We start from the raw sequence: 25,890 nt of genomic DNA, 5'->3' as shown, positions 1-25,890 counted from the left end.
GGGACGGTCAAAGGTGGCAGGCGGAGCGTGGGGGTGGTCAGAGGTGCATGCAGAGCGTGGGGACAGTCAGAGGTGGCATGCGGAGCGTGGGGACAGTCAGAGGTGGCATGCGGAGCGTGGGGACGGTCAGAGGTGGCATGCGGAGTGTGGGGATGGTCAGAGGTGGCATGCGGAGTGTGGGGGCAGTCAGAGGTGGCATGCGGAGTGTGGGGGCAGTCAGAGGTGGCATGCGGAGTGTGGGGGCGGTCAGATGTGGCATGCGGAGTGTGGGGATGGTCAGAGGTGGCATGGGGAGCGTGGGGACGCTCAGAGGTTGCATGTGGAGCGTGGGGATGGTCAGAGGTGGCATGTGGAGCGTGTGGACGGTCAGAGGTGGCATGCAGAGCGTGGGGACGGTCAAAGGTGGCAGGCGGAGCGTGGGGGTGGTCAGAGGTGCATGCAGAGCGTGGGGACAGTCAGAGGTGGCATGCGGAGCGTGGGGACAGTCAGAGGTGGCATGCGGAGTGTGGGGATGGTCAGAGGTGGCATGCGGAGTGTGGGGATGGTCAGAGGTGGCATGCAGAGTGTGGGGGCAGTCAGAGGTGGCATGCGGAGTGTGGGGGCAGTCAGAGGTGGCATGCGGAGTGTGGGGGCGGTCAGAGGTGGCATGCGGAGCGTGAGGATGGTCAGAGGTGGTATCCGGAGCGTGGGGAGAGTCAGAGGTGGCATGCGGAGCGTGGGGACGGTCAGAGGTGACATGCCACCACTCATTATCTCTACGTTCAGCAATCACAAAGTACAATGCAGTATTTGGATGTGGCAGGTGGAGTAGATAAGTAGTAATAGGAAACAGTTTAATGTGTGTTGCCGTTGATGTGTCCTCTATGGTGGTCTGGGTCGCTGTGTATGTGTTCTGCAGCAGAGTGTATGCAGACGGAGGGATACAAATTGAGAGAAGAGCGAGTGCTGAGGTGAGGGGTGCGGGAAGGGCGGCTTGTCAGCGTGTCTAAGATGGAGAAGGAGAGTAATAAGTGTGAGTGGCCAGGACTGAATGGGGCCACCAAGTGTAGTGGATGGGCGGAGGGAGCCGCTGAGCTAGTGAGAGGCTGGTGGAGAGGGGACTGCCTTCACTGGACAGCAGCATGGATGAGTGGAGAGCCTGCTAACTCTGGTGCAGCATGAAGATATGTTCATGCTTCACTGGTGTCTGCTCCGCAAAAAAAAAATGTAAACCCTGCTGCTTGCCCGCAGCAGGGCTAAATGTAAATAAAAACCACCTGCCCGATGCCCAAAACTGCATGTCCTGGGCGTCAGGCAATATGAATTGCACATCCCTGAACATACATAAAATCCTTTTGGTGGCTAAGGTTTGCTACAATGTTCACATTTGTCTTACTCAAAAATCTCCAAAAGTTTCACTAACAAGTTCAGTTTAAAGAATAGGTACACTTTAAACCATCTTGGCTTCAATATTATTTCCAGGAGCATGAAGCGAGTTTGCAGTTGTAAATATCTCATTTTTTGTCCTTTAAGATTAGCACAGGGGCTACTGAGATTATTACTAGCAGGGTTTTTTATCAGTTGAAATTTGGTGTTCCACCACCTCTGGCTCAGGCCCTCTGCTCCCTGTTCATCACTATCACTTGTAAATACAGAAGTCCGGCTTCTGTGTTTACAAAAGGCAGCTTGTCTCCCAATGGCTCTCACAGATCTGATCTCCTAAGCAGCTCCCACTGAGTGCAGGATGGAGACAAGGGAGATGCAGATGCCCAGGGTGCAGTGCAGATGCCGCCACCGCCACTGGATGATCTCACTGTCAGTGAGAGAGGAGAAGCCACTTACAGTGTGCAGGGAGGTACTAGAGCTGGCTGGGTGCTTCAGCTTAATACAGCAACAAGTTAGATATATGGAAGGTGGTGGAGCTTTTAAGGAAGGGCGAGAAGATGGGTGCAGTGAGGAGGATTGCATGCAGAAGTGAGAGCTGAAGAGGGGTGAAAGTGAGATCTGGATGGGGGATGCAGAGGAAAGCAGCTGTGGAAGAAGGCTGAACTCTGCACCGCTAAATTCTGCACTATGTATGTAGAGCATCCCCGAACTCTGCACTCTATGTGTAAACCCCCCCTGTCCCCCAAACTCTGTGTATAATGCACTCCTAGTATTTATTGCTCCTTTAAGACCCTCCCACTGTCAGTGACATTTGACCACACCCACTATTTGATGTGATTTGGAGGGTGTGTGGGGGAGGGGAGTTTTGAGGGGTCAAGCTTGACTTCCTGCACCTATTTTATGAGGAAAAAAGCCCTGACTACTAGTTCAAACTTCTTACGGTTCCCTCAAAGTTTTATTTAAAAAAATGCAACCTTAGCATCTCTTTAGACATGTTAGGCTAGTTTATAACTGGAAGTTTAAGCTCGCATGCTGCACATTTTTAAGCCAGAAATGTATTTTGTGCAACAAGATCCTCACTGAAGATTTGTTTTAGTTATTATTATTTATTATTTATAGAGAGCCAATTTCCCTGATATCCTGCACAATATTTGCAGTACAGACTGCTGGTGCAATAAGTAATAAAATAAACAAAATTATTTGGAAAGACGATCACACACAATTAAACACAGGTTCTGGAAATCCCAGACTAATCTGGACTTTTGACACATAGGGGATTGTTTACTAAAAATGGAGAGTGCATCAAAGAGATAGCATCAGATGAGGCCTGAACATCCACCTGCCAAAACCTAGAGAATGTAGGAACAGAGGACCAAGTGGCAGCCTTGCAAAGCTGGAAAGGTACTTGATGCTTAGAAGCCCAGGAGGCAATCACTGACCCAGTAAAGTGCACCTTGACAGAAAAAGGTGGAACTTTGTCCTTGAGATCATAAGCTTCAAAAATGATCTGTCTGAGCCACTGAAAAAAGGTGGAATGAGAAGTGGGCTCCTGTAAGACCAAAAATGGTTCTTTACAGGATAGGGCTTACAAGCTCAGACACATGCCTTGCAGAGGTGATGGCGACAAGGAACGCAACCTGTTGAGCGAGAGTGCAAAGTGGAAAATACAGTACCTAGTGTTAAAACCAAATCGTAGAGTTGGGGGAGTCAGTTCCAACTCTTTTTTCTAGAGGTTCAGGATCCAACCGAACTATTTAAGGCCTGACTCTCCTCACTACATTGACTGGCAGAGTGTGAGCTGACCCCTCCAGTAGTAGAAGATTATCGATTCTTAAACACTGGTGCATCCTCAAAAGGTACAGTCAGTGTTTTAATAAGGCAAGATATTGCCAGATCTGTGATGGGTACAAACCACTTCTTAAGAAAATCTCCATCAAACTTGACACTGATGAGAAAATCAATAAGGAGATAAAAACAATTAGTCAGGATTTTCCCAGTCAGAATAGAAAAAAGGTTGAAGTAATGAGTCAACTGGAGAAGCTTTAACAGGTTTAGGGCCTTTAAGAGCTTATGTGTCAATTTAGTCAGTTGAGAATACTGATCCGGAACAAAGTCATCCATGAAGGATCTGTGTGTTCCCAAATCAAAGAGAATGTCTTCAACAGAAGCAATAAAGCAGCTACAGATGTCAGATGTACAGAGTCTGAAGAAAAAGATGTTGAAGCACACTTACAGCCCTTGCATTCTGATTTAGCAATCATATTAGCAATGCAGCTTTAAAAAAAACTGCAGAGTTGCAGAGAACTCAATTCTGGTCAAAGCAGAGGAAAAGGTCACACCTGATAGAAAGCTATGAAAGACTCCAAAGAGTGGATTGAGTGAAATAGAGGGAAACGTTCCAGGCTTTGAGGGTCATGTCCTTCAGGAGGGACACTGCAAGCTGCCCCAGAATGGAATCTTAGTGGACTGTGTGCCAGAGCGACTGCTGTCTCTTTGCTTGTGGTCCAATATGTTGTACTGTTTAAACAGAAAACAACTTAATAGTAAAAAAACAGATAACACCTTGGTTTACTCACAACCAGCTGCATAAGCAGAAAGGATTTACTGGCTGGAAGTGACCAGATCACTGTAGATGGCAGCAAGGTGCAACCGGGGTGTGAACTGCATGAGTCTTGCAGAAAAGAGCAAAGCCAGGAAACGTTCTGAAGCTAATTAACAGATGCTTTTAAGGAAGGTTCCACAGGCAAAACCCAGTGCCCAAGGGCACATCCCAGGGTAGTCTCACAATCAATGGTCCAGCAGGATATGGGTACGGCCTACAATGTGGCACCAAGGTTTCGATGATACGGATAGCTGCAGCTTGTAGATTAATCTTGATCAAAGAAAGGAAAGGCTAGTAAAAAAAAAAAAAAAACAGAAAAAAGGGGGAAAATTTTTACAGAAGAGAAAAGACATCCAACATCCTAGGGCACCAACAAAAAATGGGGCACCCTGAAAGTGAGAGGGGGTATACCTGGTTGGCCAACTGTTTTTTTGTTTGCCAGTGTGCAAAATTAAATCCCAAACCAGTTTCCCTTAATGAACGATAACACTGTTCAACAAATTTTTATTTTTTGCCAGTTTTGGAAACAAAAGGATCCATTTCTTAATGAATTTCACATTCTGAGTTCAAATATAACAATGAAATTTGTCAATTGGCTCTAGTTTTTCTGTAAACGGAAAGTTTTCTACTATAGGCGTAATGACTACATAATGCACAATAATTATATAGATAGATGTCTTTCCACAAATATAAAGCAAGTGATATTGACTACATAACAAAGCCTAAATAGCATAATATATTGCATAGGATTACCAAGAAAAATTATAGCCATAAGCTAAGTTGAATCATTTTAATACTTAGGATTCTCACTAGTTTTGTCTTCAGTTTGTGTCGGTTTTGCTTCTCTTGGCTTTTCTCTTGTATTCGAGGAAAGGGCTATCTCTTACAACTGCACGTGACTACACGCTTCAGGTTCTTCCTCACTTGACTCAACCACGAAGGATTCTGGTGCTTTAGGAATTGGTAGCCCCTCTCCATGAGGAACTGGACGTATTGCCGATGGAATATTTGGATAGTGCACAGATAACTCTTTCTTCTTATTTAGCCCTTTTGTTGGAGGCACCATACAAAAGTAACAATTACTAACATGATCTGTTGGCTCTCTCCAAATCATTGGCACAGCGAAAGGCATAGATGCCTTTTTTCCATTCAACCATTGCTCCAGTGCCATCCCACAAGAATTGCAGCATATATGTGGTGCCCAGCTCTTGTCCTGGTCTCCTATCTTGCAGCCAAAATACAAGTTGTAGGCTTTCTTAATCATTCCTGTTATCCTCCTTTTTTGTGAGATAAAAGTTATTTCACCGCAGATATAGCAGAAATTATCTGCTTTATTCACACAAGTTCGAGGCATTACTGAGTAGCCTATATAAGCATAAAACAAAATGTAAAGACGCTGTCGAACTACAATCAGCTACAGATACTGCAGCTTTTATGCAGTGAAGTGATGCAATTAAAGGCTAATATTGCATCATCTCAGTATACATGCAATTTTCTATTGGTCACCAGTATCAATTGCGCAATATGCAGCTGAAGTTGCATCGTAACTTTGAATGGCTTACGTCATTAGATGGGTGAATATATCATGGAAACTAGAGCCAATCAACATTTTTTAGGGTCATTTTCGCTTTCAGCACCCCAAAATTATGTAAGATTAGCTAATTTTATGCCCAAAACTTTTTACCTGTTGAACAGTGTAATGAAAGATTTTTTTAAATGTTTTTGTCACAAAGGTTCACTTAAAGTTTACTAAAATGCTGTTCTAATCTCTAGTTAATTCCCCTCTCCTGTTGTGCCCTAGACCTAATTAGCACAAAGAGACCAGGGAACTGCAGAAATAGCAACCTTTTAGGAGCTTCAGTCTCTTTGATTTTACTGTTTAGAAAAGGCAGTCAGTGCCTCTGCCTCATAAAGTTTAGCCTCAGCTAAAAAGTGGAAGCAGTGACAAAGCAGTAGGTGGAGTTTCCCTACTTTTATTAAAAGCAATACTATAACAAAATTAGTCTGCCATTGAACTGGTAACAGCCTGTAGGGAAACTACAGACACCTTTCTGACCTCTGCTAGACTCTGCAACATTGACTGTCGAATCAGAGGTCACTGCAAGTCAGAAGTTACCAGTTTGCTTTCTTGCCCACTTGGATCTCTGTTAATAGACGTACAAATGGCTTCTAGGCAGACTGCACTAAAGATGCCATGTAAAAAAAAAGCAACATAAAAGCTTAAAATGAATAATGGGATAACAAGTTAGATCATTGCTCTTGGCTTTGTGGAGTCCTGGTTTCTGCTCCTCTAAATAGGGCAGGATTGTACTGACAGACTCTTTAAAAAAACGGAAAGTCATAAATGATTCCAATGTGCACCCAGAAGTCAACAATCACTGGAGGATGGCCATAAATTTGAAATAATTACATTAGCTTTCCATCTCAAAAGGATCACCTATATTGAACATTCCACTGCCATTTGCCACCACCGCTTCCAATCATCTTGGCAAATCATCAAGCGACTGAAAAGAATAAAACCTCTGTGCCAATTGAATTAAACCACCAAAATAATTTCAATTATTTTGTCACTCAAAAGCTGAAAATTATAAATTTGCCATGGACTGTTCAATGTCATGCAATAATTTTTTTTTGTAATGGACAGGTGATAAAAGGTTTACAAAACGGTCACAAAATTGCCAGCAAAATTGATATGCATATAATAAAAGCTTATGTTATATATGTACATATAAAGAAACAGACAGTAATAATTACATGCCCGTTGTTATATACTATGATAAGTGCAATGTGGTATATTTTAGGCATGTAATAAGCTCTTATATATCCATGTTTCTTAATGGCACATAGCTGTAATACCAGGAAAAGAAACTACTGCTGTAAGGTGACACCAGTTCTAGACAGAAGGAATTGTCTTTTTTGTACTGGGTCCATTGAATATTGACTGCTGATGCCAAAGAGCGTGCACAATCTCGCATGACCAAACCCAACTCCAGAGTATGATCTCATCACAAAGACATGCTGCACTTATTGTATGGAATTCACATTACCTTATTATAATGGCTTTAATTTGCAGGGTGTGACATATACTATTTTTTATTTTACACGTGTATATTTGGTAATTCTCTTTTTTATTCAGGTATGCAAAGACCAGATTTTACACTACGGGGCAATGGGATAGGGACAGCTCTCCAACAAGATGAGAATAACAAAACCAAAAACTCTGCCAGTTTATTGCAACCAAAGGGAGATTTGGATCACGCTTATGGGTATGTGTTTTTAAGAGCTGGCTATCCTATTGTATAAATTATTCATTAAAGTGATTTTTTTAATAATAAACATATCATACTTACCTGCTCTGGGCAATGGTTTTCCTCTTCTGCGGTCCTTTGCTGGTGCTCCTGGCCCCTCCCACCCTCTGGGGGGCACTCACAAGTACTCACTCCCGAGCCCCGCACTGAGCGTCTCTAAGACTCACAGAGCGTGGCTCAGCCCCGCCCCCCAATCTCTTCTCACTGGTTGTGATTGACAACAGTGGTAGCAAAAGGGAATCGGGAGGGCCACTGCTCCAGTGCTGTTTTAAGATGGGGCTCAGGTAAGTATTGGGGGGGGGGCTTTTTACCTTCCTGCATAGAATTCAGGAAGGTAAAAACCTTCAGCGTTTACAACCACTTTAAAACTAGGCAATGCAGCTAGTCCTGAATGTAGATGAAATACGTAACTGTTTTTTAAATATTGGTATTACTGAAGCAAAGCCTCATTCTTAGCGCAGTGGTCAGCCACGAGTCCTGAAATTAGCCCAGTAATTAAAGGAATTGCTAAGATGTGCTAAAAAAAAAGTACCAGAACATTACACTGGGAAAATATCAGAGTATCATATAAAAACATATGAAAGTAATAGTAGATGAGGGGATTTACTAAAGCAACCTAAAATAAAAACATTGGATACAGGGTGTTGAATAGCTATGGTCTTCATGTTATGTTTTGCAAAAACTTATCACATAAACTTTAAAGAAGTGTGGGAAATAAAAGAAACAAACATGCATACTCACCTATAAGGCTGCAGCATCAGTCCGATCCTGAAAGTGTCCCCTACTGGCTATAAGACCGAGAACTAAGTGATCGCATGACCGCTGATCACTTAGTTCTCAGTCTTTAGTGAGCAGGGAGCCGGTGACTGTCAGTCACCAGCTCTCTGCTCTGCCCTTCTAGTGCTCACTGGAGTGCTAGGCTGTGGAGGGGGAAGGAGCGGCTAGCTCAGGCTCTCAGGAGTGCACTGAGAGGCTGAGACAGCTGCCGGTCAGGCAACTGAGTGGATCCCTGGCTTTAGCCCGCTGTTGACTGATTCTGGGTCACAGGAGTGCACTAAGTAATAGAAGTATGGCCCAGGGATATGCAAGTCCTATCACCCAACACCTGGGACATGTTGTTCCAGGCACCGAGCAGGTAGTTTTTTTTAACGTTTAGCCCTGCTGCACGGCGCACTTGTCAGGTGGAAGAATTCCAGTGGCAGTGTTGCCTCCCAATTGCTTCCACGCACCACACTACATTGCCAGCCTCTGCCATCACCCCACCCACACCCCCACACGCGCGATGTCTGCCGGGCTCCGTTTGCCCATCTGCGGGCCTGGGACTGGATCAGCTGGTGCCAGCAGGTAGAAGGGAGGAAGAAAAGCAGACACGTCCGCTCTCTTCCCCTTCTTGTCCTGCACATCACACTGCATTGCATTCTTGGCCGGGAAATCTGTCAGAGGGGACCCGGAAGTGACATCATACACGTTACTTCCGGGTCCCCATTGACAGATTTCCCGGCCAGAGAGGCTGGGAAAGAATGTGATGCAGTGTGATGTGCAGTGCATTACATTCAGTGGAGCACAGGGGAGACATCCAGGGTCTCTCAGACCTTGGATGTCTCATTAAAGAGAACCTGTCTCCAAAAATGATCACATAGGGGACTAAAAAATGCTTGTAATTGTAAAAAAATTAAAGTTACACCCAAGGACATTACAGAAAAATTTGAGGCTCCCCCACATGCACGTACATACATAAATACAGGGACGCCTGCACATGAAAATGTAGATCGCGATACACGTTACATATTGCCATGTACGCCAGAATCAGATCAATAACTCTAGCACCAGACTTCATCCGTAACACTAAACTGATGACCTATAAGGGGCTTTAAAAGCGTCTCCTATAGAAAATATAGAGTACTAAAATTTGTTGCCATTTCACGAGCGCACGCAAATGTAAGGTTTCACATGTTAGATATCTATTTACGCAGTGCATGCTCACCTTTTATATTTTACATAAAATTGAGTCATTTAATTCCTTTTATTGCCCTAAAATGAACCTAAGTGAATTTTTTTACTGAAATGTTGCATTCCCTAGACCTTTGTGGTAATATCATGTGACAAAAAAAAATTGGAACTACCCCTATTTTATTAAGGGATAAAGGATAGGTTTACCTTCACAAACATGTAGTAGTAGATTGTCATTAGGGACAAGTATATTGGGACCCCGATTTAGTCCTTTGGACTAGTAGTTCTCTCAAAAGTTTGCACACCCCTGATGGCCGAAAAGGCTTTGGCCATATTTTCCTTTGAACCTTTTTTGACCAAGGGTAGCATCAAAGGTAGACCAAGGGTGACTAGACTCTGCCATGGCTATGAAAAGTTTATTAACCCACATGCCCTCCAGTGGATTTACCCCCTTCCTGACCAGGCTATTTTTTGTGATACGGCACTGCGTTACTTTAACGGACAACTGCGCGGTCATGCAATGCTGCACCCAAATAAAACTTACATGCTTTTTTTCCCACAAATAGAGCTTTCTTTTTAGTGGTATTTGAAAGCCTGTGCATTTTTAGTTTTTGCGCTATAAACAAAAAAAATACTGACAATTTTAAGAAAAAAATTATATTTTTGACTTTTTGCTATTAAACATGTCCAGTAAAAAAATTTCAAAAACCAAATTTCGTCATAAATTTAGGCCAAAATGTATTATGCTACATGTCTTTGCTAAAAAAAATCCTAATATGTATGTCTTTCACTGTAAGCACACTGCTTTGGATGGCTCTGCTATGCAGAGTCATCCAAATCAGTGTGCAGGAGCTGCATTGTTTAAATACAGGTCTCTCCCCCGTCGGAGAACTCGTTGATCATAGGGTGACAGCGAGTAATCACTGGCTGGGACCCAGTGATTGACAGCCGAGGCCGCGAATGGCGGCACGGTAGGGCGCATGCATGCCCCCTACCCGGAACTGCAAAATCATGTATATATACGTGATTTTGCACACCCGTGATGCCCTGTAGCAGTATTTCTGCTATAGGGTGGCACGGGACTGGTTAAACAAAGCTCTATCATACAGATATACACTCACCGGCCACTTTATTAGGTATAGCTGTTCAATTGCTTGGTAACACAAATTGACAATCAACCAATCACATGGCAGCGACTCAATGCATTTAGGCATGTTGACGTGGTAAAGACAACTTGCTGAAGTTCAAACTAAGCATCAGAATAGGGCAGAAAGGGGATTTAAGTGACTTTGAACGTGGCATGCTTGTTGGTTGCAGAGGGGTTGGTCTGAGCATTTCAAAAACTGCTGCTCTACTGGGATTTTCACGCATAACCAGGGGCGGACAGACCATTTGGAAACGGTCCGGGGTCAGTAGGGGGCCCCATGAGATGCCCCTGGTACCTTTATCATAGGCTTTTTTGAGTTTGAGCAAGGACACAGGGGCCCTATGATCCCCTATTGCCCGGGGGCCCCATGAGTAACCATCTCTAGGGTTTGCAGAGAATGGTCCGAAAAGAGAGAAAATATCCAGTGAGCGGCAGTTGTGTGGACGAAAATGCCTTGTTGATGTCAGAGGTCAGAGGAGATTAGGCAGACTGGCTGCTGCAACATTAAGATGGTAGGGTCAGAATTTGGTGTAAACAAACTGAAAGCATGGATCCATCCTGCCTTTTATCAGCGGTTCAGGCTGGTGGTGGTGTGTAATGGTGTGGGGGATATTTTCTTGGCACTAGCAAGGTGTACCTAATAAAGGGGCCAGTGAGTGTATACTATAGTACTATAAGCACCTGAATACAATCTTCACTTTCTTGCAGAACTAAAGGCAGTGCTGGGTTCATGCACAGGGACATTTAGAGGCTGCAAAGTCTGACATGTTTGGGGAAATGCTCAGTGCACATGTGCTGGTAAACACTAATTCCCAAGCCATCGCTGTTTACAGGAGTACAACCAGGATCAGACATTCACTTGTATGGGCAGACGTATGCATCATCCGTGGTTCCCCGGGCATGGGGGCATTTAATGCTGGAGGACTTTGCAGCCTCTAGATGTCCATGTGCATGAAGCCTTCGACATGCACACTTATGCAGGCCATAGATGGGTCGAAAATCGGCCGATTTGTCGGCCGAAAATAAAATCGGCCGATTTTCGGATCGTTAGTGGGCGATTTGGTCGGCCGTTTTTCGGGATTTTGGCCGTTTTTTTTTTTTGGTAAAGTTGGAAAAAAATCGGCCGATCGGCCGATTTTCGCGGCATTAATGGGCCAATCGGCCGATTTTTTACCGATAAAAAATCTGCGCATGAGCAGTGACCTGCAAGAGGAAGACAAAAAGAAGAAAAAGAAGAAGAGGAAGAGGATGAAGAAGAGGATGAAGAAGAGGAAGAAGAAGATGAGGATGAAGAAGAGGATGAGGAAGAAGAAGAAGAGGATGAGGGTGAAGAAGAAGAGGATGAGAATGAAGAAGAAGAAGAGGATGAGGATGATGAAGAAGAAGAGGATGAGGATGATGAAGAAGAAGAAGAAGAAGAAGAAGAGGTTGAGGAAGAAGAAGAAGATGAGGATGAGGATGAAGAAGAGGATGAGGAAGAAGAAGAGGATGAGGAAGAAGAAGATGAAGAAGATGAAGAAGAAGAAGAAGAAGAGGATGAGGATGAGGAAGAAGAAGAAGATGAAGAAGAAGAAGAAGAAGAGGATGAAGAAGAAGAAGAAGAAGAGGATGAAGAAGAAGAAGAGGATGAGGATGAAGAAGAAGAAGAATGAAAAGAAGAATGAAAAGAAGGAGAAGAAGAAGAATGAAAAGAAGAAGAAGAAGAATGAAAAGAAGAATGAAAAGAAGAATGAGAAGAATGAAAAGAAGAATGAAAAGAAGAATGAGAAGAATGAAAAGAAGAAGAAGAAGAATGAAAAGAAGAAGAAGAATGAAAAGAAGAAGAAGAAGAATAATGAAAAGAAGAAGAAGAATGAAAAGAAGAATTCCAGTACAGCAAAAAGTGTATCTGCAGAGAGCTCCGCTATTTCTGACAGTTCTCTGACAGTTCCTTCACATTTACAGCGGTTGAAACATTGTATCTATTTGTTTCCGAATAAAAACATCTGTATCCTAAATGGAAACAAATAGATACAATGTTTCAACCGCTGTAAATGTGAAGGAACTGTCAGAGAACTGTCAGAAATAGCGGAGCTCTCTGCAGGGACACTTTTTGCCGGCTGTAGACGGGATGAAAATCGGCCGATTTTTTTTACCATTGGTGGTAACGTCGGCCACTTGAACGACCGATTGTTCTTTTTTTTAAAAGAAAAATCGGCCGATTTTCCACCCATCTATGGCCTGCATTATGCAGGCCATAGATGGGTCGAAAATCGGCCGATTTTTCAGCCGAAAATAAAATCGGCCGATTTTCGGATCGTTAGTGGGCGATTTGGTCGGCCGTTTTTCGGTATTTTGGCCGTTTTTTTTTTTCTTCGGTAAAGTTGGGAAAAAATCGGCCGATTTTGCCGATCGGCCGATTTTCGCGGCAATTAGTGGGCAAATCGGCCGATTTTTTACCGATAAAAAATCTGCACATGAGCAGTGACCTGCAAGAGGAAGACAAAAAGAAGAAAAAGAAGAAGAGGATGAAGAAGAAGAAGAGGAAGAAGAAGAGGATGAGGATGAAGAAGAAGAAGAAGAGGATGAGGATGAAGAAGAGGATGAGGATGAAGAAGAAGAAGAGGATGAGGACGAAGAAGAAGAGGATGAGGACGAAGAAGAAGAGGATGAGGATGAAGAAGAGGATGAGGAAGAAGAGGATGAGGATGATGAAGAAGAAGAAGAGGATGAGGAGGAAGAAGAAGAGGATGAGGATGATGAAGAAGAAGAAGAAGAAGAGGATGAGGATGAAGAAGAAGAAGAGGATGAGGATGATGAAGTAGTAGAAGAAGAGGATGAGGATGATGAAGAGGATGAAGAAGAAGAAGAAGAAGAGGATGAGGATGAAGAAGAAGAGGATGAGGATGAAGAAGAAGAGGATGATGAAGAAGAAGAGGATGAGGATGATGAAGAAGAGGATGAGGATGATGAAGAAGAGGATGAGGATGATGAAGAGGATGAGGATGATGAAGAAGAGGATGAGGACGAAGAAGAGGATGAGGATGATGAAGAAGAAGAAGAAGAAGAAGAAGAGGATGAGGATGATGAAGAAGAAGAAGAAGAAGAAGAAGAGGATGAGGATTATGAAGAAGAAGAGGATGAGGATGAAGAAGAAGAAGAAGTAGGATGAAAATAAGAGGAATTCCAGTCCAGCAAAAAGTGTCTCTGCAGAGAGCTCCGCTATTTCTTTGACAGTTCTCTGACAGTTCCTTGACTTTTACAGAGGTTGCAACATTGTATCTATTTGTTTCCGAATAAAAACATCTGTATCCTAAATGGAAACAAATAGATACATTGTTGCAACTTCTATAAATGTCAAGGAACTGTCAGAGAACTGTCAAAGAAATAGCAGAGCTCTCTGCAGGGACACTTTTTGCCGGCTCTAGACGGGATGAAAATCGACCGATTTTTTTTTACCATTGATGGTAACGTCGGCCGCTTGAACGACCGATTTTTCGTATTTTAAAAGAAAAATCTGCCGTTTTTCTCCCCATCTATGGCCTGCATTAGACTCAGCATTTCTGGCTGTGCTGGATGTCTGCATCCCAGCCTTAGCCACTAGATAACGTGTGTGTCCCTGCGGCTCTGTAGGAAAACACCAGCATGGTAACCAGGGGTGTATTTACCACACGGCAAACAAGGCATTTGCCTAGGGCGGCATTTTTCAGGAGGGGCAGCACTGCCCCTTGGAAGCAGGGATGGAAGAAGAGACACAAGCGTCATGGGGACCTGGTGGGTTCTGAGAGATACTTTGGGTTTCATGACGGTGTATGCACAGTCCGGCTCTCGCTCCTGGGGATGTCCGGAGCTTTGAAGGTGAGTGTCTTTCTCTCTCTCACCATGGGGGATGGTGTGGGGGGCAGTGGTAGTGGAAGGCTTGGGTAGAGGGCAGGGGTGCTCATAAGCAATGTCAGGCTCTTTCTGCAGGGGGCACCAATTTTTGTGTTGCCTAGGGCAACACAAAACCTAAAGACAACACTAATGGTAATAACTGAGGGATGTGGGGAGGTTACCACAATAGACAGCAGTGAAGACACAGACATCTGACATGCCCAGAAGTGCAGGATGCTGAAGATTCCAGCAGTGCAACGAATTATTGTCCATTATTGAGATGATGGCTATTTGCAGTCCTGAATCAATTCTCCTCTATGTGTAACTTTGCCAATAAAGCATATCTTTGAATACTATTTGAGTATCGCATTTGTCCTCTATGTAACCGCTTTTCTTTGTGAATCTCTTTTCACGGTTTTTGCTGCTGAAGATTCTAGCAGCACAACTAACTCTGTAAAAGAAGGAAGACTAGAGTCCATGGAGGACCTAATGAGTATTAACAATGTATTGAACAAAGCTGTCATAGTCAGTAAAGTGTCTTTGTAGGCATTTGTAACTAAGGCACTATTTCTTTTAGCACTTGCAATTGTCGTTTCTCCCTGTTCTTTCACTGAAACATTCAGATAAGGATATTTTTAAGGCAAAGTACAATAACATTCAGAAAAAAGTGTTTCGTTAGCTGATCATTGTCAGTGATTGCCAACTGGTAGTTCATATTTTCAGCAACAGTCTACTCTGAGATACTGTACAGTACATGTAATTGTGCTCACACATCCACATTTATTTCGGCACTCTGCTCTCATGGCTTGTGCACATTAGTAGACATGACAGCGTATAAGTGAAGACCTGCATCCTAGTGCAGAAGGCACACCTCACTAGTACATGATTCTAATGATGGAGTTTTTTGTAATACATTTCATCTTCCACCTGTTTTAAAAATGAAAGATGCAGCTGACAGTGCCATCTCGTGGTTATTACACTAACTGCAGAGCAAGCAATGCCGGACTTTACGCATTTGCAGGCTGCCATTCTTGCTGTAGGCATTGCTTTACTTAAAAAAAATCAGGAAATAAAAATGCATGCTATGATGAAAGATTATTATTCCTAGGCTTCTAAACCCACCCTTGCCTTTACAGTGAGCTTTAAAAATCCTAAATGAATAAATCATTTTAAAGAATCATTATAATACCTGGACCACATAATTCTTGAGATTAATAGCAAATCACAAAAACAGATGAACCTAAACTTTAAGGGGATAAGCCCAATTTATCCTAAAAAAAACATGCCTTCCAAAAAATATATAAACAAAAAAAAAAGGAGGTATTAACCGCCAAACCATTATCACCCTTATTTTTAATGACTCTTTTTTTTTAAATACATTATACTTCTCCTAAAGTGTAATTTAGGTAATTGCTATATTTTGGACAGGTGGCTCAGGCAATCTTAGGCTGGCCATACATTATACAATTTTCTTGTACACTTTTCCTTTAGATTTACCAAAATAATATGATATGTTATTACCAAACCTAAACACTTTCCATTTGTATGCAATCAGACAGGCACTTGCACTACATAGTTGAAGGTAAATCTAAAGGAAATTGAACAAGAAAATTGTGTAATGTATCTTAAATTACCTGTCTGATTTCCATTGTCCATTAATGATATCCTATCAGCAGACTCTATCTTTTCTGTTACTCACCATTTTGTATCTGTGTGATGCCATCAGCTGGAGGTTTCTAATGCAACTTATTATTATTATAATACATGATTTATATAGCGCCAAAAGACTGCTCAGCGCTTTACAAGTTGGCAGCTGAAGCATCTATTCTCTTGATTGTGAAAGTTAGGCCTACCTTTTTAGTTTTGGGTGCAGTGAGATTATTTAATTTTGAGTACAGAGAAAGGTTAGTTTAGAACCTATGTCATTTTTTTTTTGCTTCCTCTCTCTATTGGAGAGATACCAGGACCAGAAACAATGGAAAATGTATTCAGTGGAGATAAGGACAAGAAAAAAAGCCCTGAGATGTTTTCTAACCCTTTCCTACTATAACCAAAATTGAAAAAAATGCTACAAATGTGGTATCAGTTTCTGGTTGGATGGCGGGACTGTCCTTAAAGTGACACAATCAGAAAAATTAAAACTAAAACGCTCTGCAAAAGAAAATTGTAAATACTTATCTATCACACTCAACCCTTGTCTCAGACCTTTGTTTGCTTGCAGATGTGTGTTGGATACTACAGATTCTGCAGGAGGCTTTGCTCTGCAAGTGAGCAAATACCAAAAGCAAGGCCAGTGAGAGAAGAGTATTAATACCAGCCCGGCTAGCAGCTTATATATAACTTATTTTCTATCTCATTGCTCCATTCTGCTACTAGAAGGGAAGAGAAATATCTGGCACTTCTCCATATGAGGGGGGAAGAAGCATATAACACACTCTCCTTCCTCCTATGTGAAAGAGCTCCCGACGCAACCCACACTGTCACACTTGGGTTAAAAGTCCACAACAATGTGTAAGCTTTGAATCATGGCTTGGTGCTTATCATTTGCTGCAAGAGTGCAAATTAAATGCCCCAAAAGCAATATACTTCTCAGCTACTACAGTATTAGTGGTTATAAAGGTAACAAGGTTTAGGCATCGGTATGCCCCCTTACTCCCATTTATTTACCCTCATCTGAGCCAACACAATGCCAACTCTTTTCTCCCCTCACTTCCTGGTCTCTCAGGCTTTGCTGAGGCAGCAGGAGCCTTTGGCTGCTGCTGCCTATCAAAGCCAGTGATGAATGAGGGGTGGGGCTGAGTTCTGCTGTCTGTGTCAATAGATTGCAAACAGCAAGGCTCAGGAGTGAGCCTGCATGAGCGCCCCCATAGAAAGCATCCTTTTATGGGGACACTTGGCGGAGGGGAGGCATTAGGAGCACTGGCATGGACCTGAGAAGGAGAGGATCAGGGCTGCTCTGTGCAATGGAATTGCACAAAGCAGGTAAGTATAAACCTGTTTATTACAAAACAAAAACAAGCATTTACAAACACTTAAAGTGTAACTACACCCAGGACCCTGCATTCTCTCCATCTGGTTTCCCACAGTACACAGAACAGTGAAATGCAATTATTTTAGTAAATATAAATTGCTAAATACCTTTTCTCATCAGCAGTCTTGTGACTTCTATTAGTGTCCAGCTGAGCACTGGTTAATGCTAGTAGGAGACTGCATAACCCCTGACCCTCTGTCTGCACAGCGGTCATTGGCCCTGTGCTGATTACATACATGCTCCCAAAGAAAATAAACTCTTTCGCAATACACACTAAACTGTGCATGTGCAAAGTGACTCCCAGAGCTCTGTAATATCAGCACATGGATGGGGGACAGTAGAAGAAGGGGAGGATCAGAGAAGACAGGATCAAACATCCTTATTACATAATGCGGAGGATTAACCCCTTAGGTTCCACAATGAGTATAACAAGCATGCTTTACTGCATATACAGAATGATTTTGCTGTTGTGGGTTTAGTAACACTTTAACGTTTGCCAAGCGAGGCAGTTGTAAGGGGATAACAATTACTGTAAACAATTAGGATAAAAGCTACATCTCAGTACCAGGGCCACAGACAATAGCAGAAAATATTAAGCCAACAAATATAGTAGTTACCAAAGTTACAATGAATATTATTAAAGATAATATGTAACCAGCGGAAGGCACTGTCACTCAGAAATTATACATATAGATCCACTTATCTTTAAGACAAAATATGAGGCTACAGCCCACACTGCTATCCATCTATCCATACTCTCAGCACATGCCCTTACCACACAGGAAGGAAACCGGCAGCATCTTTTAGAACTGAGCACTTCAGATATACTGTACATATTCACCACATCATTGTATAAATGATAAAACCAGAACTAAGAGCAGAAAAAAGACATCTCCCATACAGGAATCTGAAACATTACATTTCCACATCATGGATACTTCTTTCAAAGGCTTTGTTGTCTAAGTGCCAGAATTTGTACACAACCAGGTTGCAACAAACAAAATACAATGATCTTCTAACATACCACTGTAAACTATTATTTAAGAAATGGCAACACCATAGGATTTACTAAAGGCAAATAGGATGTTCACTTTTCAGGGGAAATTGAACTTTGTAAGGGAACTAACCTCAGAACTTAGTAAATGTGGTGACATTTCTCATTTTTATGCAAGGAAAATTTAAAAAAAAACAGCATTCTTGCTTGTACACGATTGAAGGATTAAGTCAGAAGAGCTTCACTTCATTCACTAAGCTTTGTAGAAAATTCCCTTGCAAAATGAACAGCCTGTTGGACTTTAATAAATAAATCAACACCAATGTCAGTTGATGAAAAGATCGAACACAAAATGTCAGTTGATGAAAAGATCAAACACAAAGCATATATCTGCAAATACTAGCAAGAGAAGATGTAAAATCGAATTCACCATCTTACCTGAAAGTGCAGAATGATGGTCCATATTAAGCCCAAAGTCAATTTGGGATTTCCATCTGTTATGTCATCATTTCTAATATTAACTAGTTTAACCTGTAATCAGAAGTAACAGTAATGTACTACATTCGCTATGTAATTTACTGCACATACATAAAACATACAATGTTGCCATAATTGTAACATTTGAAAAATGAGTAATAAGGCCCCTTGTACACAGGGCCACCCAGGTGCAGTGCATCCCTCCCAGCATTTTAGTGTGCCCCAGACGGACAGGTGCAGTGTCCAGCCCCACCACCAACAGTCTATTAAAGTCTATGATAGGCTGTAGCTAGTTGGGGCTGAACACTACATTGGCATTTAGGGACCTGTGCATTCAGGGGTCTAGGAATGCATGTCTTCTGGCTTCGTTCATGAGTTAATTGACTTTCATTTAGTTCACAAGCTAAACAAGAAAGCTTTAGGGTAGGTTTACGGTAGTGGGCAGGGCTCCCTAAGAGGTGTTCTCAAAGGGGAGCAATACCCTACCCCTATAAGAGTGAAAATCCAGCCCTGAACATGTAGAAGACTTGCCATTCAGGGCCTCTCCTCTATCAATATTCAAGACAGGTACAGACGCAGCATACCTCCCACATACTCTCAACAATCTTAAACCTAAATGTTATTATGGACATTATATGTAAAAGTATCTGCTGGTGTCTACCTATCTTTATACCCTATCCAGTATGCATGCTGTGATTGTTAGTAAATCTCTTAGATTGTAAGCTCCAAGGCGCAGGGCCCACCAGTCCCTCTTGTATTGAACTGTATTGTTGCTGTATTGTCTCCCGTTATATTGTAAAGCGCTGAGCAAACTGTTGGCGCTATATAAATCCTGCATAATAATAATATGCCTCATTGATCTTGCTGCTTTACCCAACTTCCACTGTTGCCACTCTCATTGCGCATGCTCTGGCACACTGTTCTTCAGCATCCATGCGCCTGCTTGTTTCAGCTCTGGAAGCCACCCACATGACTATATACATCCTCTTTTGGGCAGCTACAGCAGGACCCTTACATCCCCTTCCTCTTTTCTTCTCTCTGCCCCATTTGCTAATACAGAGCACCTTCAGCTATGACAGCCTTCTCCCTGAGGTCAGCAGGCTTGCCCCACTTGACAGCTCTAGCAAGGATGACTGATAATCTGCTCCCTGCTATTCATCCCTTATGTGATGTTACCCCATTTGACAATGCAGAGCAGCTCCAGAAAGAAGAATTGACAGGGTGTAGTTTCTGCTAGCCACCCTCTACATGAGGTCGTAGGCTATGCCGGGCTTTCCACTTTGCTTTTCCCACCCCTCTCACAATATACTATGAAAAAGGAATGGTATGTAAGGTGACCACAACAGTGTGCACATAAATTAGGATACAGTGGGTATAGAAAAGAATCCCCCCCCCCCTTTTTAAAATAATTACATTTTGTTGCTTTGCAGCCTGAAATGAAGACAGACACAGTTTTTATTTTATCCATCTGTATTTACTCAGTACAACTTATAACATCCAAGCGAAAGATATAACAGAAACAGAGTCACTGAGTTGGAAAAAGGATCGCCCCCTCCTAAAAATGACTTGTAAACTCAATCAGGTATAGCTAATCACCTTCTCAATGGCACACAAATCCCTTTGACTTTCAACTGTGATCAGCTGTGGTCATTTTGATTATCTCAACATGAAAAAAGAATTCCTGGAGAATTTCACTCCCTAGTAGTGCAACTGAAGCAAACAATCAACTATGGGTGGCAAGGCACTGTCAAAAGATCTCTGGGATAAAGTTGTGGACAGACACAAGTCAGGAGATGGATACGAAAATATTTCAAAGGCTATATCAATGCCTAGAAGCACAGTGAAGTCTGTTAATAAAAAGTGGAAGGTGTTTGGTACAACACAGACCCTCCCTGGATCAGGACGTCACTCGAAACTGAATTACATTTGGCAGAGAGGCTACCAGGAGGCCCACAGCAACTCTGAAGCAGTTACAGGGATTTACAGTGCAGAGTGCTCATTATGTGCATGTGACAACAATATCACAAATTCTCCACAAATATGTATGGGAAGGTTGCAAGAAAAAAGCCACTCGTCAAGAAAGGCCACATGTTGTCACGACAGAGCTTTGCCAACACGCACCTTGAAGATTCTGAGGCCACATGGAAAAAAGTGTTCTGGTCAGATGAGACAAAAATTGAATTATTTTGCTTTAACACTAAGAGATATGTCTGGTGGAAATCCAAAATAGCTCACCATCCAAATACCACCATGTCTACAATAAAGCATGGAGGTGGTAATGTCCTGTTATGGGGGTGTTTCTCTGCAGCAGGGACTAGAGCACTTGTCAGGGTAGAAGGAAAAATGGATGGGGCAACATACCGTTGAATTCTTGAGGAAAATATTTTGCCTTCTGCCATAAAGTTGTCAATGGGAAGAAGGTTTACCTTCCAATATGACAATGATCCAAAGCACACAGCAAACATGAGCACACAGTGGTTGAAGGAGAAAAAGGTGAATGTCCTTGCATGGCCTAGTCAGAGACCAGACTTAAAGTGGTTTTAAAGGCTCAAGCCTTTTTACTTTTATGCATTCTGTGCATGAAGGTAAAAAACCTTCTGTGTGCAGCAGTGCCCCAAGCCCCCCCAATCCTTACCTGAGCCCCATCGTGATCCAGCGATGTGCATGACAGCCTCTCAGGTCTCTGCCCCCTTATTGGCTGAGACAGCAAGTGGGAGCCATTGGCTCCCACTGCTGTCAATCACAGCCAGTCAGCTAATGAGGAGACAGGGGGCGGGCCAAGCCGCAACTCTGTGTGTGAATGGACATACAAAGCAGAGGGTGCCCCCATAGCCAGCTGCTTGCTGTGGGGCACCTGACAGAAAGGAGGGGTCAGGAGAGCCTGCGGGGGACCCAAGAAGAGGAGGATCTGGGCTGCTCTTTGCAAAACCACTGCACACAGCAGGTAAGCATACACAAATGGTCACCATAAAAGTTAACTGAACTTGAGCAGCTCTGCAAAGGAGAGTGGGAAAATATTTCAAAGTTAGTAGAGACATATCCCAACAAACTCAAGGCTGTAATTAAAGTAAAAGGTGGTTCAACAAAATACTGACATAAGGGGGTGATCCTTTTTTTAACTCAGTGATTCTGTTGTTTGATTTTTTTTACTTGGCTGGATAAAACAAAAACGGTGTCTGTCTTCATTTCAGGCTGCAAAGCAACAAAATGTGATTATCTTAAGGTGAGTGATTATTTTTCTATACCCACTGTATTTAGAAATAGTTTTATGAAATTTATATGCGGTTGTTTTTCGTGTTTCATTTCTTAAAGATACATCTAAATAGGTTGAAGTGGGTTTAGTGACACTTTAATGTAAAACAGTGGAGTACTTAGGAGGTGTTTGGGCTTACTGGGTGGCGACATTCTGAGGGTGCTGAAGCCAGCAAACTTTTTTTTCCTTGTGTTACACTGCAGCACCATCTCTGGCCGCCAGACAGTGGCAGTTTAGAGCCAAAGGGAGGTTCCGGTTTTTCTCTGGTAACATGACAAGGACCAGGGAAGGGCTTCTCCACATCTAGAACTGCTGCTGCTTTGGGGGGGGGGGGATTAGCACTGAGAGAAGGGGGTCATTTTTGGTTGTATTCTGTATCCTGATCACTGCACTCTGTGTGTTACACACTTCTGAGCCTTGCACTCTGCATTATGCACGTTTGACCACTGCACTTTGTGCATCATGCACTTCTAACCCCTGCGCTCTGTCCGTTACACATTCCTGACCTCTGCACGCTGCGCTTTATGCATTCCTGAGGCCTGCAGTCTGTGAATTGCATATTCCTGACCTTACACTCTATGCTTCTCACACACTGCACCCTCTGCATTATCCACTTTAGATCCCTGCACCCTTTGCGTTACACACCCTGCACTCTGTGTGTAATGCACTTCTGAGTCCTGCACTCTGTGTGTTACGCACTTCTGAGCCCTGCACTCTGTGTGTTACGCACTTCTGAGCCCTGCACTCTGTGCATTATGTGCTTCTGAACTCTGTGTGTTATGCACTTTTGAGCCCTATACTGTGCGTGTTGCACACTCCTAAGACTTACAGTGGCAAAAATAATCGTTTGGTCCCCTGCAGATTTTGTACGTTTGCCCACTTACAAATAAATGAAGGGTCTATAATTTTTATCATAGGTGTATTTTAAATGATAGAATATCAACCAAAAATCCAGAAAAAAACACACGATACAAAAGTTATAGAGTTGCATTTCAGTGAGTAAAATAAATATTTGATCCCCAAGCAAAACATGACTTAGTACTTGAGGAGAAACCCTTGTTGGCAATCACAGAGGCAAGACGTTTCTTGCAGTTGATTACCTGGTTTGAACACATCGCAGGAGGGATTTTGGTGCACTCTTCTTTACAGATCTTCTCTAAATCCTTAAGGTTTCTTGGCTCCCGCTTGGTAACTTGAAGTTTCAGCTCCCTCCATAGTTTTTCTATAGGAATAAGGTCTGGAGACTGGCTAGGCCACTCCATGACCTTAATGTGCTTCTTCTTGAGCCACGCTTTTGTTGCCTTGGCCGTATGTTTCGGGTCACTGTCATGCTGGAAAACCCATCCATAACCCACCTTCAGCATTCTGGCTGAGGGAAGAAAGTTGTCATCCAAGATTTTTCAATACATGACCCCATCCATTGGCCCCTCAATGCGGCAAAGTCGGCCTGTAAGTGGGCAAACTTACAAGCCACATGCTAAGTCATGTTTTGCTTGGGGATCAAATACTTATTTTACTCACTAAACTGCAACTCAATTTATAACAGTTGTATCATGTTTTTTCTGAATTTTTCATTGATATTTTGTCTCTGTCATTTAAAATACACCTATGATAAAAATTAGAGATGCTTCATTTCTTTGTAAGTGGGAAAACTTACAAAATATGCAGGGGATCAAATGATTATTTTCCCCACTGTGCATTCTGTGTGTTATGCACATCTGAGCCCTGCACTATGTGCATTATGCACTTCTGAGCCCTGCATGCACTCTCTGCATTATGCACTCCTGAGCCCTGAACTCTCTGCATTACATATGTCTGAGACCTGCTCTCTCCTGAGCCCTAGACTATTTTGCACATTTTCTACTCATGACCACTGCACCTTAAGTACTTCTAAATTCGTCTTTAAGGTAGTCGATGTGCAAAAAAGTGCTATGGCATTTATGTGCTGTGTATACAGTAAGTAGCCTCAGTTTTTATTTAAAGCAAAATATAACACCCAAAAGGTGCCCCAACCCCCCTTTACCCCCAAGCAGAACCGAGGGAATGAGAGTTGACACCTGAGATTTAGTGGCTTTGGGCCAAGTATCTGAAACAGTGTGTGGACCTGTTTTCTCAACCTCTTTTTCTGTCAGCATCAAGTGTTTGAACCATGCAAGCCTGATACCTAGGCAGAAGGATCTAAAAAATGACAGGTCCTCAGAGTCCTTGGTACATATTATACATGGAACATGCTCACATCTCCTTCTACCAGTTACTACAAAACATGCAGCAAGAGTTGAAAAAAATAAATGTATATTACCTGACGCTTTTTCAAATAATCAAGTGCAATTTGTACATTCTGTAGTCTGTGAAAGCGCATTCGGCCTTTTTCTCGGGGCTATAAAAAGGGGAAAAGATATGAATGTGAGATAAATTTGTATGCTAATAATGACACTTTTAACAGACATTGTGCTGAACACTTCCAGATAATAAGTAGATAAATAGAGTGAATAACACATTAAGTGACGTGCCCTTTCATGCAGTGAAGAGAATAAAACCCACACACTGTGCTTTTTATTTGCCTATCTCTCATCGCTTTTTAAAAAGCATTCATGTTTTATGTTGTAGAACAGTGAAAGACACCAAAGATAATTTATATGAGTAGAAATATGGTTAACTGAGAATGAACATTACATGTATTGCTCTCCATTAGTAATATAATACTGAAAATAAATTATAGCCTTGTCCATGTTCCCTTAAACACCTCCTTAGGTTTAAATAACTCTTAAAAATAATTGTAGTCAGCTTAGACTTAACTTAAAGTGTAAGTATGGCCAGAATAAAAATGGAATGTATGATGTCCTCCTTCTGAAAAGATCACAGGAGTGTAAAGTAGGCCAATGTGGGATCTCATTGGAGGATAACAGTTTCGGAGGATAACTGTTTTGTGGTGCAGGGAAGACTCCCTGCACCACAAAACAGGGGAAATGGAAGAATATATATTTTTTCCCATATAGGTGTTTTAGCTATGAGAAGAAGGGGAAAATGTAAACAGCAGACCTCACACATAGTGTAATTTCTGCTTTATGTATGAGTTTTCATTTTTATGAGGACTCCCGTAGCATAGGTAGGTACTTCAAGACCTCTTTCAGATCCTCTTTGAGATTACATTTGTTTGAGAAAAAAATAGTTTTAGATACCAAATTTCTTATAGCTCGGGTAAAACAAGCATCAGTACTTAGTTGTACATTAAGTAAAAATGGGAAGGGGGTTCATTTTGTAGCGAGGTAAGGTTAGACTCCTTGCTCATTTTTATTGCTACCTTTCTTTGGAGAGATTTCTTTTCACTTTTTGCCCCTATAAATGTTTTGGCAGGATGGGAAATAAGGGCTATCTTCTCACTGGGGATACAGACTGCAATTAAAGCACCTTCTATTTATTAAACTGTCTTGTTCCTTTTAGGCAGTTTTCCCTTCAGTTCCTGTACTAGTGATGGGTGTCACAGGGACAGAACAGGAGGACTATTTTCTGAGAGGGAATAGACAGCAACAGGAACTTCCCAGAATTTCCACCGCAAGAAATGTTTTGATTGGGTTTGAGTTTACAGTTAAATTGTAAGTTAATACCTAACTAAACAGTTGGAATACATATACCCGGACAATGGATTAGTTATTTTGTCAGTCCAGCCTTGAGATTTACATGACCCTGCCAGATTGTATAGTTAAACTATACTGTATTAAACTCTACAGCTTGGAAACCCTGCTGCCTCCAGCTTGCGCTTGAACAATGAAGGAGCAGCAGAAGACTGAGTCATTTTTCTCCTCTCATCTTCTGTTGGCATGTTCCTTGCCAGTACAAATGCTTCCCGAGTGCTCCTGTGGTCACGATTTACAGAGTATTACAGGAGGATGATATGAAGACATATAAAGCTC

At 42.4% G+C, this 25,890-nt stretch overlaps 1 protein-coding gene across 5 annotated transcripts in view; it reads right to left on the bottom strand.

Annotated features, from left to right (window-relative positions):
* Nucleotides 1-25,890, bottom strand: part of DST (dystonin) — a 675,093-nt gene that overhangs the window by 368,179 nt on the left and 281,024 nt on the right. For all 5 annotated transcript variants that reach the window (XM_089694133.1, XM_089694126.1, XM_089694129.1 and 2 more), the window contains 2 exons: nt 24,279-24,356; nt 18,688-18,780 (listed from right to left, as the gene is read on the bottom strand). In XM_089694133.1, the coding sequence (XP_089550259.1) occupies nt 18,688-18,780; nt 24,279-24,356 (171 nt within the window). The remainder of the gene's footprint in view (nt 1-18,687; nt 18,781-24,278; nt 24,357-25,890) is intronic.

Source organism: Staurois parvus, unplaced genomic scaffold, assembly GCF_062004578.1.
Source record: "Staurois parvus isolate SC_StPar_1 unplaced genomic scaffold, SC_StPar_1.0 ptg000652l, whole genome shotgun sequence".
Classification (NCBI taxonomy): domain Eukaryota; kingdom Metazoa; phylum Chordata; class Amphibia; order Anura; family Ranidae; genus Staurois; species Staurois parvus.
The sequence above is the reverse complement of the archived record's forward strand: the minus strand, read 5'-3'. Positions and strand labels throughout refer to the sequence as shown.